At 55.1% G+C, this 14326-nt stretch overlaps 7 protein-coding genes across 7 annotated transcripts; 4 read left to right on the plus strand and 3 right to left on the minus strand.

Moving 5' to 3' along the window:
• Positions 1–1287: 1287 nt before the first annotated feature.
• CKM354_000260300 (uncharacterized protein) lies at positions 1288–2952 on the minus strand (the record flags this gene model as incomplete). The annotated part of the gene is made up of 1 exon (XM_044797764.1): positions 1288–2952. The coding sequence occupies one exon, from the start codon at positions 2950–2952 to the stop codon at positions 1288–1290; it is 1665 nt and encodes a 554-aa protein (XP_044653699.1).
• Positions 2953–3146: 194 nt separating this feature from the next.
• On the plus strand, positions 3147–3957 carry CKM354_000260400 (proteasome core particle subunit alpha 3; the record flags this gene model as incomplete). Its single annotated transcript, XM_044797765.1, has 2 exons — positions 3147–3166; positions 3216–3957. 2 exons carry the CDS (start codon positions 3147–3149, stop codon positions 3955–3957), a joined length of 762 nt encoding a protein of 253 aa, XP_044653700.1.
• A 1206-nt stretch (positions 3958–5163) lies between these two features.
• Positions 5164–6067, plus strand: CKM354_000260500 (uncharacterized protein; the record flags this gene model as incomplete). The annotated part of the gene is made up of 6 exons (XM_044797766.1): positions 5164–5196; positions 5250–5305; positions 5438–5475; positions 5535–5649; positions 5703–5884; positions 5931–6067. 6 exons carry the CDS (start codon positions 5164–5166, stop codon positions 6065–6067), a joined length of 561 nt encoding a protein of 186 aa, XP_044653701.1.
• A 1839-nt stretch (positions 6068–7906) lies between these two features.
• CKM354_000260600 (uncharacterized protein) lies at positions 7907–9711 on the plus strand (the record flags this gene model as incomplete). The annotated part of the gene is made up of 2 exons (XM_044797767.1): positions 7907–8184; positions 8244–9711. 2 exons carry the CDS (start codon positions 7907–7909, stop codon positions 9709–9711), a joined length of 1746 nt encoding a protein of 581 aa, XP_044653702.1.
• Positions 9712–10287: 576 nt separating this feature from the next.
• On the plus strand, positions 10288–11298 carry CKM354_000260700 (3-methyl-2-oxobutanoate hydroxymethyltransferase; the record flags this gene model as incomplete). Its single annotated transcript, XM_044797768.1, has 1 exon — positions 10288–11298. One exon carries the CDS (start codon positions 10288–10290, stop codon positions 11296–11298), a length of 1011 nt encoding a protein of 336 aa, XP_044653703.1.
• A 26-nt stretch (positions 11299–11324) lies between these two features.
• On the minus strand, positions 11325–11832 carry CKM354_000260800 (uncharacterized protein; the record flags this gene model as incomplete). The annotated part of the gene is made up of 3 exons (XM_044797769.1): positions 11325–11384; positions 11432–11631; positions 11688–11832. The coding sequence occupies 3 exons, from the start codon at positions 11830–11832 to the stop codon at positions 11325–11327; spliced, it is 405 nt and encodes a 134-aa protein (XP_044653704.1).
• A 447-nt stretch (positions 11833–12279) lies between these two features.
• Positions 12280–14257, minus strand: CKM354_000260900 (protein serine/threonine kinase activating protein DBF4; the record flags this gene model as incomplete). The annotated part of the gene is made up of 2 exons (XM_044797770.1): positions 12280–12384; positions 12437–14257. 2 exons carry the CDS (start codon positions 14255–14257, stop codon positions 12280–12282), a joined length of 1926 nt encoding a protein of 641 aa, XP_044653705.1.
• Positions 14258–14326: the final 69 nt, after the last annotated feature.

Below are 14326 nucleotides of genomic sequence, written 5' to 3' on the forward strand. Positions count from 1 at the left end.
GCCTGAGCCTGAGATCCTGCGAGAGCACTGCAGTACCGATCCTCATTTCTCCAGGTTGCGCGAGCTCGCCTCCTGTGCTGCATCATCATACGAACCGCGTACTCTCCGTGGCCTTGAGCTGCCTGCAAGGCCGCGCTGCGTTGGGAGCGTGCATCCAAGCGTGGCCAGAGATATGGGATAGCACGCTGCATGTGCTACGCAGCGAACCACTATTTCCGGCAGCTTGCCATCCCCAGCACGCATCTACGACTTCCTTTTTAAGAAATCTATGAGCCATCTCATCTGCCCACAGCAGCTTGGCCCCCACTTTTAGTCCCATCGTATTGGCGGCATGTGGGAGCGTGCTACGTTCCGCGTGGCTCTGCAGTACCTGAACCTTACATATGCCTATGGAGAAGGATCGTTACCAGCCAGGTGGTACCAGCATCCTCCAAACGGCGGTCACGCACACTCTAGTCCTTACGCGATCGGGCTCTAGTTCGTTTCCAAATATGTGACCGCCTTCTTGAACGACTATAGTGTGATTGCGAGGTTACAGGCACGCCCGTCAAGGAGGCTCAATGGGGAAGAGTACAGGGGTTCAGTTCATATTTTATGGGCGCTACCACGCCGCATCTCTTGCTTGGGCGATGATCGATGGCAATGATGACGACATGTTTCTACCCTTTCCGGCACGTATCAAGTGTCACAAACTTGTCAAGCTGACAGTCATTGAGCACCAGTCCCCTTCCCGTGATCAAGAATAGATCGGAATGCCAACGAGATGTAATCGATACTTCACCCTTCACACTCGTTCCTGCAGCGAAGCCGATCGGTGCTTCGATGGTCACTCGACGCTTCGTGATCTTACCAAAACTCGGCAAGGTCCACGCTGCAATGCAGATACACAAGGCTGCATGACGTGGTCCCAGGTAAAGATACTCACTGCAGGCCGCTCCGTCGACTAGATCGACGTTGCCCTTGCAGGCGGCTCGCACAGCTCGCAGCAACTGCGTCTACCTCCTAGCGGTGACGGCTCGTGAAGGTAGCTAAGTATACCATTGCGATTGGCTAGCTGCCGTTCCTGTGGGCTTGAGATGTCATTGGTGTCCTCGCATCGAGGTGGCCAGGCAATGATTCTTCCAAAAGCAGGCAGTCCGAGGAACCGCCACGGCTGCAACGGCTCAGCAGGCCCGTATAGCCGCTCTTCTGGTATTGCTGGATCTGTGGCATACTGTGCTTCAAGCGTCAGTGCAGTGGCTCGGAGGAGCCTTCGATTGTCCTGATCTGTGCTATCAGGCTGAATGCTCACGAGTGGACAGCACGACTACCACGAGCCATGGCGCGCTCCAGTTCGCGTTCTCCTTCACGCAAGTCCCGTTTTGCTCTCTCTTCTACCATTGCCTGGCGCTTCCGCTCCTCTCTTACCTTGGCTTCACGATCGGCAAGGGCTTGCTCTCGTCTCTTTCGATCGTCAGATTTCCTCCCGCTAGCTCTGGCATCTTTCGCCGTGGCCTCGCCATCTTCTGGTCCCATAGGCAGATTCTTGATATGTTCTGCTATCACGACATCGCGAACTTTCGGCGGAAGGCTGATGTAGTGGACATGGGAGAGTATTTGTTCCGGTAAAGAATCGAAAGTGATCTGAGAGTTGAGCGAGCTCAGAGGGACACTTTGTAAGAGCAGCTTAAGATCTGCCTGACGTGTTGACTCGGGCAATTTCAGTCTGGAAATATGGTCCCGATAGAGCTTTTCACGATCCTTATCGCTCAGCTTGCGGTCATTCATCACTGCCTCGCGTTTGTACTTCCGCTTGAATTCTGGCCAGTAGAGCTTGGGGCTCGCATTTTCTTGCAGGAACGTCAGGTATGGAACTCTGGGGTTGAGTTTATGCATTGTAGCTCGCTCAGCTTTCAGCTGTGCGGCTTTGTCTTTGGCCCAGGTATCAAAAACCTCGCGTCGCGCTTTCATATTCGGTAGCACAGTATATCGATCGTCGTTCAGGATACTGTTCTCTGACTCGTCGGTGATAACTTTGTCCCATGGAATGAATGGACTGATGCGGTAATCGTCGAGCAGGTCACGAAACAGATTCGTGGCGTCTTCCTCGGTGAGGCCCAAACCCTCAGCACCATCCTCCCAGCCCGCTTCTGGCTCATCCCCGTACTCGCCTGCGTCCAATTCGTAGTCCTCGCCCATTGCGGCCAGCTGATAGGCAATATCATCTTCTCCGAACTCAACAGGCCCATCCGGTGGGGGCGCACTGCCATCTGGCTGCTGCTCTCGTGATACACCAGTAGCTTCTGGCGTGCCTTCAGTCGCCGGATCGTGCTCGTCCTCTTCTGAATCTGTGACCTCAACCTCTTCATAAGAGCCGTCGCTGTCATAGCCATACGTAGCGGTTCGAGTGGGTAAACTCGCAGTAGCGGCAGAAGCTTTCGCTGCATCCTCCTCTGCTTGTGCATTCAGCTCGGCCATAAGAGCAGCCTCGTCCTCTCGTTGCAGGCTGATGCTCCTTCGTCGTCGCTCTGAGGCAGTACCAGGTCCTGACGCGTGAGACGTTTCTGTCGGGGGCTGCTGAGGCCGCATTTGCTGGAGCTGCTGCTCAGCCCAGGCAGCATTCTCGGCCTTCTCTTTTTGGTCCCGCTCATACTGCTCCAGGGCCAGCACAGCGGGCAAGACAGACTGCGGTATGCGCCATAGACTCTCGCCTGTGATGGGGTTATGCACGAAACGACGTTTCAGTTTTGTCTTGACTAGCAGCCATGGTTCACAATCTGGAAGTGCATGTTTGGATTTGGGACGGTCGCCATGATGTCGATGATGAGCGGATCGCGGTGCTGACGGAGGCGGATTTTGCGCGTATGTGGCATTGGCGGCGGAGTCGTGCTCGTCCCGGAGCGAAACGAAGTCATCTTGGGTCGCAAAAGTCTTCTGCCGCTTGTTGGGCGACTGCGAGCGGATGTCGGCCATTGGTCGTGGTGGAGCTGGTGTGGTGTTGTGGAATTATTGAAGAAAGGCAGCAGCCGTGACGCGCATCGTCCAAGCTCCGCCTGCGAACGCGGTCTATCAGCAACAGCTCTCCACAAACACCACTTTCCAACACAACCCACCATTCAACTCCAGACAACACACTCGAGACATCACATCCATCAGAGTGACCGAAAATGTCTAGGCGTTACGATAGGTAAGTTTGCTCGATCCCTCTGTTAGCACTTGCTGATTGACGGCAACAGTCGAACTACGATCTTCTCGCCTGAGGGTCGTCTCTACCAGGTCGAATATGCCCTCGAGGCCATCTCGCACGCCGGTACCGCCCTAGGAATCCTCGCCACCGATGGAATTGTGCTCGCCGCGGAACGCAAGGTCACCAGCAAGCTGTTGGAGCAAGACACTAGCGCCGAGAAGCTGTACATCCTGAACGACAACATGATTACCGCCGTGGCAGGCATGACTGCCGATGCCAACATCCTCATTAATTACGCGCGTCAAGCCGCCCAACGCTACCTCCTGACCTACAACGCCGACATCCCTTGCGAGCAACTCGTACGCCGACTGTGCGATCTGAAGCAAGGCTACACGCAACACGGTGGCCTTCGGCCGTTTGGTGTCTCGTTCATCTACGCTGGCTGGGACAACCAGCGGCAATTCCAGCTGTACCAGTCCAACCCCAGTGGCAACTACACAGGATGGAAGGCAACGAGTGTGGGGTCGAACAGCGCCAGTGCGCAATCGTTACTCAAGCAAGACTACAACGAGGAGTGCACGCTCAAGCAAGCCTGCGAGTTGGCAGTTAAGGTACTATCCAAGACCATGGATAGCACCAAGTTGTCGAGCGAGAAGATCGAGTTCGCGACAGTGGGTCGTACGGAGAAGGGCACCATCTACCACAAGCTGTGGTCCGCAGAGGAGATTGACTCTCTACTGAAAGAGCATGGGCTTGGGAAAAGCAGCGAGGATGCTGAGCCAACGGCATAGAATCATGACTTGACGAGGATCCAATGAATGTACAATAGCAGCGAGGGTGCAACATAGACGGTGCACTGCGCGGGCAGGGCAGGCTTCGAGGCTGTTCGCATGGACCGGCAGGCTTGCGATTCATATGGAAGCCGGAATGACCGCATGTGGATACAGTCCACGAGTAGATGACTTGCAGTCTGCGTCAAGCTCACCTTTGCGAAGCCGCCGTGCTTCGAGGTCCAGCTCGGCCCAAGGTAGACAAAGCCATGAAATGTGCCACCATGAACAGTCATGAGACATGTCCTGAGGCCTTAAAGAGCGCGATGAGTTACCGGTCTCTATGCTCACCTGGAACGCTTTACTGCGACGACCTAAGCCACTAATTGTGCACTGGGCAAATGTCCATTATTTGAACTCACCACGCCGTCAACTTAAATCGACACATGAGCCTGACAGTTCGTGCGGCGTAGACCCGAACCCTTGATCACCCAACTCCGGATGCCTTTTCTCGTGGAGAATCAGACTCGCAAGATGCCAGTGCAGGAGAACGGCCTCCTTGATTAAGCCCATGTCCACCCTACGCTGCACTGCACTGAAGTGCTGCCGCCTTGTCAAGGCATTGTCTCCGAGGATGTCGCACGCTCATCTCGTTTGTGAATGGAATGGGAAATCACGGTAACGCTTAGATTTGGGTCTCGTGGTCTGGGAATCACCAGTGCGATTGCGAACCGGCCATTGGAGCACGCGGAAGGTTCGACTGGTTAGTGTAGCATGTGGAAGTTGAAGTCGGCTTTGTGAAGCTGCGACAACGGCCCGAACGTAGGAAGCTCATGACCACTGCCACCACCTCCTACCATCTCATCCGTACCTACCAACTTACTCCTAACTACCCGTTTGGCAAACAGTGATCGTGCCAGAGGATCTTGGAACGCATCGTAACACCTCCATCACGAACTATCACCACATCGTCTCACTGCCCGATCCGTACCACGATAAGACACAAGCCGAACTGGTCAAGTGACCGATCGCCCGCTTGTTTGACGTGACCAGTATCGACCGTCGCCTCTTCGTCCGGACTGCACTCGTGTACCGCAGACTACCACATCTACCACGACCACTGCACATCAGTGAACACCTCAAACGCTCGACTTTCACGACTCCCGGCCGCTCGATTGAACCTCACAATACGAAACAGATAAGGGTGGGCCGAAGGCAGGCGGCAAGATGAGTAGTCCAAAGCGCAGGATAGAGACGGACGTTAGTCGAATCTATGCCGAGAGAAAGAGGACACACGGATTGACGGGAAACAGGTCATGAAGATGATGATGAGCGACTACGAAGTGACACTTGTTAACGACAATAGTGAGTCTGCAGCACTCTCCAGTCCCCATGCTACTCTTACTGACGCAGCATGCTGACTGACCTGTCTCGACAGTGTCCGTTGACCTCATGCTGCAAAAATGATACCACGAAAGCGTACAGACTAATCTGTTTCTAGGCAGGAATTCTATGTCCGCTTCAAGGGGCCAGAGGAGAGTACGTAGACATCCCTTCCACACAGCTACAAAGGGTCGAATGCTGACTGTGAGATGTAGCACCGTTTGTGGGTGGTCATTGGAAGATTCACGTAGAACTTCCGGATCAGTATCCCTACAAATCCCCGAGCATCGGCTTTGTCAATCGGATATTCCACCCGAATATCGATGAATTGTGAGCGCTGCTGCCTCAAGCTACTCCAGTTGCAATTTGCTGACTGCCACAAGGTCAGGCAGCGTTTGTCTCGATGTCATCAACCAAACCTGGTCGCCGATGTACGACATGGTCAACATCTTCGAAGTGTTTCTGCCGCAGCTGTTGCGGTACCCTAACCCTACGGATCCTTTGAACGGCGAAGCAGCCGCTCTTTTGATGAGAGACAGCAAAGGCTATGATGCCAAGGTCAAAGGTAGGGGTGTAATCCTTGGTCTCAGCCCTCGCTAATCCCCCCGCAGAATATGTCACGAAATACGCGACGAAAGAAAGCGTCGATGAGGCTGGAAACGACTCTGACGATAGTGATGAAATGAGTAGCGTCGGTAGTTTCGATGATGACGAAGACGATGAACCAGCGGGAACCATGGAAGTGTGAGGATAGCCCACAGTATGCATATGATCGGTCGGTTCGGTAGCTACGGTGTTGGATTTACAGTGCAAAGGTCTGGGTGGCGGCGGCGTTTGGGATCAGAATGGGTTTATGCAATGTAATTTCAATCTTAAGCGGGTGACACGGATGTCCTCTGCAGATACACTCCGAGACAGTGGAACGCGATGCGTTTGTGTATGGGTCAGTGCTACAGGGAACAGCTGCTATTGAGAAAATGGTAGGATCTGGTTTCGTCTCGATATGGTGTTTCGGAAGGCTCACCATGTGCATACACCCATCGTGTTGCATGCCAAGAATATGTGGGCACTGAGAGTAGACGTACGAAGAAACGAAACCGGCCAAGGGACAGTCCTAGAGCGTAAGGGCGCTGTCGTCGTTAGCATGGATAACCTTGCTCGTCAGCCGTGGACAGACATGTTGTCGACCGGGTACCAGGGCACAATTCTCCAGCAGGAGCCCTGTCCGGATTTAAGCGTGGACGTGCTTTTCGATGTACACTTTTTTTCCAGCAAGCGATAACCGAGATATCGCTCTGCGCTCACTGCCGTATCACGCGGCGAGCACGTTGCTCGGCCGTGGAGTCACGAATGAAGAGGATCGACTGTGGCTTGCATGTGGTGCGATGCGAGCCAATTGGGAGGGGCTTCTGGAACAAAGTGGTCGAAGCAAGCTGAAATTGGTAGCTTCGTCTCATTCGCTGGACACGCAGGCAAGGCGGCCGCCGTGGACAATTGTGGCTTGCAGGCTGATGGGATTGCCACGTGCGAAAAGCACGCCGGAGGAGGAGCGTGCAGGTCGAGAGTGGAGACGGTTTGCTAATCGTCTGCGCGATGGTTGGTAATGGATAGTGTCGCGGGCTGAGGAGGCTGTTTGTTGGATGTGACAGCAGGAGGAGTGATGGCCAGAGGTAGATGAATACTCCGAGCAGGCGTGCTGGAGTGGCTGGCCGTGGTTCACATGTGAAGATGTGCCCAGCGCCCAGCCCCCCCGCAACGAGGCAGATATTGGCGATGGCAGCACATGGCAAGCTGATGGCTTTGCTGTGCGGTGGTGGCTCTGGAACGCCGGGCATGCAGGAGCTGCCGCCGACGAACACCAACACGGCGGCGGCGGCGGCGGAGCAGCAGCGGCAGCAACAGCACGAGGGCGTGGCGCGAGGCATCGTAACCGTTGTCCATGCTGGGTCAGATCATCGTCGCTAGCCCGGCAGCTAGCCCATCATCCACACGGCGCACGGCGGGCAACCTCGTGGTAATCATACTGCACTGGACATTACATAGTAGCGGGCTCTGGCAGCGCTGCTGCTGGTCACGCAGGCCCCCCGACACTTGCTTTGCCCGCCCCTCGCCTGCCCTCCGCCGCGAATAGCATCGAGCTCATCTAACCACCCCCGACCTGAACACTGCGCGCGCCCTGCACCCATCCAAATGTGCTTGTGCGCAGAGCTCTGATCGCTGTCTCGGCGAGCTTGATCGGGTTAACTCTTTCGTCTGCACGCTCCGATAGCCTGGAACACAACGTCCACCTGCCGCTGCCACTGCCTGCGACTGTTACTATTGTTGCTGCCGCCGCCGCCGCCATACACCGCGTCGTACCACCTCCACCTCCCCCCGCTGTCCTTGTTCCGCGCCGTGGCGCCCAGGCCTGGCGGCGATTCGAGCTCCGTCCCCCACTGCACCACCCAGGCAGGCCGCTTCACGTCCTCCGCGAGCGATGACGCTGCGGACGTCGTAGCACTCCCGCTGGCTACTTGTCCAACGTCCGCAACACCGTTTTACTTCGACCCTCGCCGCCCTCGCTGGATCGGTTGGCGGTCCAGTACAGATGGGCAATTCCAATGGCAAGCCCGTAGTCCTCACCGACGAGGTCAACCTCAATCACTTCCGCCTGCTGCGCGTGGTGGGCAAGGGCGCGTTTGGCAAGGTCCGCATAGTGGAGCGAAAAGATACAGGCTTGACATTCGCGCTCAAGTACATTAGGAAGGATGAGGTGGTTAGGTCGGAGAGTGTGCGGAATATCATTCGAGAGCGGCGTATGCTGGAGCACCTGAATCACCCGTTCCTGTGCAACCTGCGCTACAGTTTTCAGGACATGGAGTACCTGTATATCGCCCCGCGCCATATAAGTCTGCTGCTTCGACCCTCGACTGACGTCTGCGCAGGTACATTGTCGTTGATCTCATGAATGGAGGCGACCTGCGATTTCACATTTCGCGAAAGACTTTCACGGAAGAGGCTGTACGTTTCTGGATTGCTGAGCTCGGCTGTGCCCTCAGATACATACACAAGCAAGGCATTGTGCATCGAGACGTCAAGCCCGATAACGTGCTCTTAGATTCGGAAGGTCATGTGCACTTGGCCGACTTCAATGTTGCTTCCGACATCACTCCCGGAAAACCGCTCACGAGCAAATCAGGAACGCTTGCATACTTGGCACCAGAAGTATACTCTGGGAAAGGTTACTATTCCGAAGTCGATTGGTGGTCTTTGGGTGTGCTATTCTATGAATGCATTTACAATCGACGTCCGTTCGAGGCGAACCATCACGATGCACTAGCACAAGCAATTGTCAAGGCTGACCCACCATTTCCAGTGACATCGCCGCCGGTTTCGATGCCTTGTCTGCACGCTATCAGCTCACTACTGGAGAAGAACAAGCATCTACGGATTGGTGCTGCCGGGTGGGAGACATTCACGGATAACCCGTTCTTCAGAGAGATTGATTTTGTGGCCTTGGAGCACAAGGAGTACGAGCCCATATTCTGCCCGTCGAGCGAGAAGACCAATTTTGACGCCACCTATGATCTCGAGGAGCTTCTCCTTGAGGAAGCACCGCTGGAAGCTCGTGCACGCAAACAAAAACCTCGGGCAGAGTTGCGAGAGGATGCAACGCAGCAAGAGATCCGCGCGGATGAGCTGCACCGGATGATTGAGACCATGTTTGAACCATTCAACTACACTGCGGTACCCCAGGACCGAAGTCCAGTAGCGTCAGTGACTGGGTCTCCAAACACGACTAAATCATCGACGAGGTCTGCACGGGATAGAGACCTGGATCCGAATTACGCGCGACAACAGGGACTCGAGAAGACAAGATCGGTCCCGACACCGCGCTCGAACACGCCAGGCAGCGTGTCAAGAACGCGATCCTCAACACATTCTCCCGACGGCTCACCTCCTCTGCCTGCCGCAGCACTGGAGATAGGTGTGGCTGTCAGCCACCCATCTGAATATCCGATACCGCCGACTTCAGAACCCTCTCCATACGCGAATCCTGATCCCCGAGAGACAGGGAGATCACGCCCTATGAGATTTGAGAATCCAACAAATGCGGCACTTCCACCGCCGACCAGCAGAGGCTACCAGCAGCATCGACAGCGAGGGTCAACGAGGAGCACATCGCAAGGTGGAGGCGTCCAAGTTGTGCTCAACGAGCAAGGGAGCTGGACAGACATGGCTAATCAAAGTCAAGCCATGGTGGCCGATGAGGCGCGAAGAGTAGAACGACCTTCAGGCATGCTGGGCTTCCTCAGCCGCAAGAAAGGGAGAGATCGAAGTCCCAAAGCGAAAGAAAAGGAGAGGGGAGTTTTGGGAAAAGAAGGAGCGAGAGTCATCATCAGTCATGGTTGAAAAGCATGGTTGCTTGCTGGATGTTGTCTCAAATTGCGCTTCCTAACAGACAATTTCTGTCTGGTTCGCATGACTTCGCATTGTTATGCTTGGTTCTCTTCACAAGCATGCATATGTAGTGGTATCGGAAAAAAGGGCAAGCCGTTGAAGAGCCCTAGGAGTGGGCAGTTGAGGGCGAGATGGAGTGCGAGATGGAGAGCGTGACGAATACTCGTCAGCGTCGATGCACATATATACCCGAGGTCATAGAGTGTACAATACTTGCGGTGTGATTGCTAGCGGGCATCTGTTTGACGAATGCAGAAACGCGCCTACGACAGTTGGTGGTTGTTGGTCACGGTCAAACCCATGTCATCATTTCTCACGACCTCTCGGCAGCCGACGGTCTCGGCCTAACGTACCGAGGACAGAGTGTAGATATTCTCACAACTACGATGCAGCACACTGCACAGTGGAAAAGCGTCCTACAGCCGATTCCCCTTACAATGCAGCAAACGTCTTTGTTCAGCTTCGACCATAACTTTCCCACAGTCAAAACATCATCTCAGGCAGATCCGCCTTGAAGAATCCACGACCATGTCGCGTGCCTTTCGTCCTCACATACACGCGTTCGCTACCGCGGCTAGAACAACATCACACTTCTCTTCAACACAACACACGCGTGCTACTTTGGCTGCCGCTATACAATCAAGATGGTCGTCACACTCTGCAGCTGGGACAGCGTCCGGGCGCAAAAAAGTCACACTCCAAACACTGCAGAACATGTACCGGAAGAAAGAACCCATTGCCATGATCACCGCCCACGACTTCCCCAGCGCACACGTCGCCGAGCACGCAGGCATGGACGTCGTGCTAGTGGGTGATAGTCTCGCCATGGTGGCATTGGGTCTAGAAGATACAAGCAGCGTGGTCCTAGACGAAATGATCCTGCACTGTCGCAGCGTAGCCCGAGGAGCCACAGCACTTTTCCGCATTGGCGATTTGCCTATGGGATCTTATGAAGTATCACCTGAACAAGCACTACAATCGGCCATTCGACTTGTGAAAGAGGGGAACGTACACGCTGTGAAGCTAGAAGGAGGTTTGGACATGGCACCACAAATTCGCAAAATCACATCGGCAGGAATCCCAGTCTTGGGACATATCGGCCTAACTCCCCAACGACAAAACGCCCTCGGCGGCTTTCGCGTACAAGGAAAATCAGTAGCCGGCGCAATGAAACTCCTCGAAGACGCAAAAGCCGTTCAAGAAGCCGGTGCCTTCGGCATGGTAATCGAAGCAGTGCCAGCAGAAATCGCAGGCATCGTGACCGAAAAGCTTTCCGTCCCAACAATCGGTATCGGTGCAGGAAATGCCTGCTCAGGCCAAGTGCTCGTCCAAGTCGACATGGCAGGCTACTTCCCCGAAGGCAGATTCCTGCCCAAGTTCGTGAAGAAGTATGGCGATGTCTGGGGTGAAGCTAGCCGAGCCGTTCGCGAGTATGGGAAAGAGGTCAAGGAGAGGGCGTACCCTGCAAAAGAACATACATACCCCATTGCAGAGAAAGAGGTAGAAGAGTTTCGTAGAATAGTCAATGCACCTCAGTGATTTCGCTCGCGCCACTTCATCTCACCTCATCCAAAAGCTTGTGTAATGCTGTATGAGACGACTAGTTCGTCGCCCGTCTTGAAGCACTGTTCAAGTCAGCATAAGCGTGGCAGACTTGTTACGAGTAACTCACCCTCCACAAATTCCCAACTCCCTCGTCCAGCCCTGGCGCAAAGACAGAATTGACATAACAGAAAACAGACTCATGGTCTTTGAGTCCCAACTTCCGCCGCAGAAACCTCACAATATGCTCGAAGCGCTGATTGCTGCTGCACCTGAAGCGAGGTTGTCGGAGTTGTGGCGTGTTCGGCAGAGGTGACAATCGAATCGTGACTGCGATTCTCGTTAGTTCCATGCGGAGCAAGTTGCTGGAACACGTCAGACGGCACCTTTAGGTTGTTCAAGCTCGCCAGCGGTATCGAGTGCTCTCGCGGCGTCTCGCGGCAGATGCTCCAGCACCACGGAGGCGGCCATTGTCATTTGGAGATCTGCCCCATCGCTTTCGTGCGCCTCGTCGTCCATTACGCCGGACATGATGGTTAGCTGAAGAAGCAGAAAGACAAGTGCATTGTAATGTCGAAGCAAGATGATAAATGGTTGACCACCTATCTTCCGCTTGGCACGGCAAGAGCCTGAGGTGCTGCTATCATGTGCCAAAAAGCTCACGGCATGCGCACAGCCTATGGTTGTACATCTCAGGTCTCAAACGAGTCAAGTTGGAAGCTACTACATTGATATTACTATGCAACATACATGCTCTTCATGCCAAGCTCGTGAGCCTCATCCGACCTGGTCGATGCCGCGCCCTCGCTATGCCTTTTCTGAAACAAAAGCCGTACTACTGGTCTTCACGGATGCGCTCAACGCGACTCCCTCAAAAATGCATCAATGCTGACCCTCAAGATACCGAAACTGTGCATGCTGTGCCTCTCGTGACTGCCTGCCCATTACCTCAAGATTCTCTCGCGTGTGCAAGACTGTTCAACGCTTCTTATGTGGGCGCTTAAGGAGCGCAAGGAGCTCATCCAGTTCCTGCCAGTTCTCTGCAGTCAGGGCGAACTTTCGGTGCTTTCGAGATGCAATATGCTGAAGAACTTGTTAGCGCCAGGCGGAAATGATGTAGAAACACGCAACTTACATCGTCGAAGTCATCGAACTTGTCACGGCAGTTTTCACAGTACCCTGGCTTCGCCTCCTTTTCCACAACCTTCTTGCGCTTGGCAGTGTGGGCGCCAGCCTCGGCGCCATTGTGGTCAGTCTCATACACTACCCCGAGCGTCTCTTGCGCCTTCCGCTTGGCAGCACGCGGCGGAGGCACAGCATCTTCGTTGATAGCGGCCCGCACGTCGTTGGCGTGAGACGTTGGGATACTGTTGGAGCCTAAGACTTTGCGCTTGAGCATGGACATCTCTCTGCTATCTCCAACACGGCGATGAAGACCCGTCGTAGATGAGATTGCAGCTGAAGAGATGGCTTGCGAGCGTATGGCAGATGTGATGTTGGATGGCTGTACGCCAGATGCGACGGGCTCCCCTCGAACCATCCTGGGCAGGCCGCGCGCGTTCAGCTGAGTGCTGTTGAAGAAGGGCGCAAAGCTATCTGTAGGCGGCTGTTGTTTCGTTGCTCCCTGATATGGTGGTGGCAATGGCTGGGTCATTGCACCCATGTTACTCTGCGCCAGCTTGCGAGGCGAGCGTCGAAGTGCTGTATCACGACCACTGCCCTGCTGAGGGAACCCTGGCAGGGACACATTGGCTCGTGTCTTACGCTGCAGATCATCCCGTGCTTCTTGCGCATCTCGGTCTTGCTGTGCTATCTTCCTCGCATGTGCCAGGTCCTCTACGAACGGACAGCGGCCTGGAGCGGACAGTCGGAACTGTGGCCACTTGCCTTGTTCCTTGGATTGGGGTTTGGAGTAGTCGCGCACCATGACTGGCTTGGTCTTCTCGTCCATGTCATGAACATAGAGGTAGCAACCTCGTAACGTGATGGTATCTTGAGCAGCGACAGTCATGTCGCGATCCGCCGGGCCCTTCACTTTCTCGTGGCGCAGCAGCTGTTCTAAGTCGGCATCACGAGCGTGCCTGCCCGAGATTCTCGTGGCGGTACCACGCTGTTCAGCAGCATCACCCGGGTCAGCATCAAGGATGGTATCGAGGACGCGATGAAGCTTCTCGAGAGCCCATATCTTGGTGCCAAGGGCGCGAGCCTTGAACAGTATGTCGGTCCCGTGCTGCTGCGTCCGGCGTGTGTCCACAGTTGGCTGTGCAGCTGCAAGAGGAAGTTGTGCGCGACGCACGAGACTGGCATCAAGTACGCTGGTCGTGCGTCGCTGATCGGCTGCGGCCAACGAATGCTGTGCGCTGCGAAGCTGAGCGGCGTCATTGGCCTCTTCATTCGGGCTCGTCGTAGCTGTCTCTGAAGGAATGGCACGTGTTGTGACTACGTGCGTGACGGCCTTGGAAAAGAACTTGTCCTCGCGGGCACCCAAGCTGGTGATCTTACGCACCGCCTTGTGCCGAATGTCCTCGGTGACATTGTCGAAGTAGAAGACGAAGTTGGGGAATTGGCGACGGTAGTGCTTCTGCCACTGGCGTATGGACTCGATGTTATCGGCATGCTGTTTCTGTACACGGCTCTCGTGTCGTGGCTGCTGCTGCTGCGGCGTCGTCTTCTTCTCTCGCGCGGCTACGAGCTTCTTCTCGAAGGCAGTCGGGGGAGCGTGGCTCTGGCGCTTCAGAAAGGGCTCCTCGAGCTTATCCACGGCGATGACTGTCACTCCAGCTCTTCTGCGCGGGTCCACGTTCTCGTCCTGCTCGACAATCTGTTTCTTGCTCGGCGGCTGGCCCAGAATGGCATCGCGCTGCTCTGAACGCGTTCGTTTTCCACCCAGTCCACCGAATGCAGGCGAGTTGGCGGCGTGCGGCACATTGGCCAGAGGCACCCTCCTGCCTGCCATGTCTGCGCGCGTCCCCAAAGCCACCGCGTCTCCAGAGAGCGTTGTTAGTGCGTGCGTAGTTGTCGGAAC

Source organism: Cercospora kikuchii (assembly GCF_019650295.1).
Source record: "Cercospora kikuchii DNA, contig_00002, whole genome shotgun sequence".
Lineage (NCBI taxonomy): Eukaryota > Fungi > Ascomycota > Dothideomycetes > Mycosphaerellales > Mycosphaerellaceae > Cercospora > Cercospora kikuchii.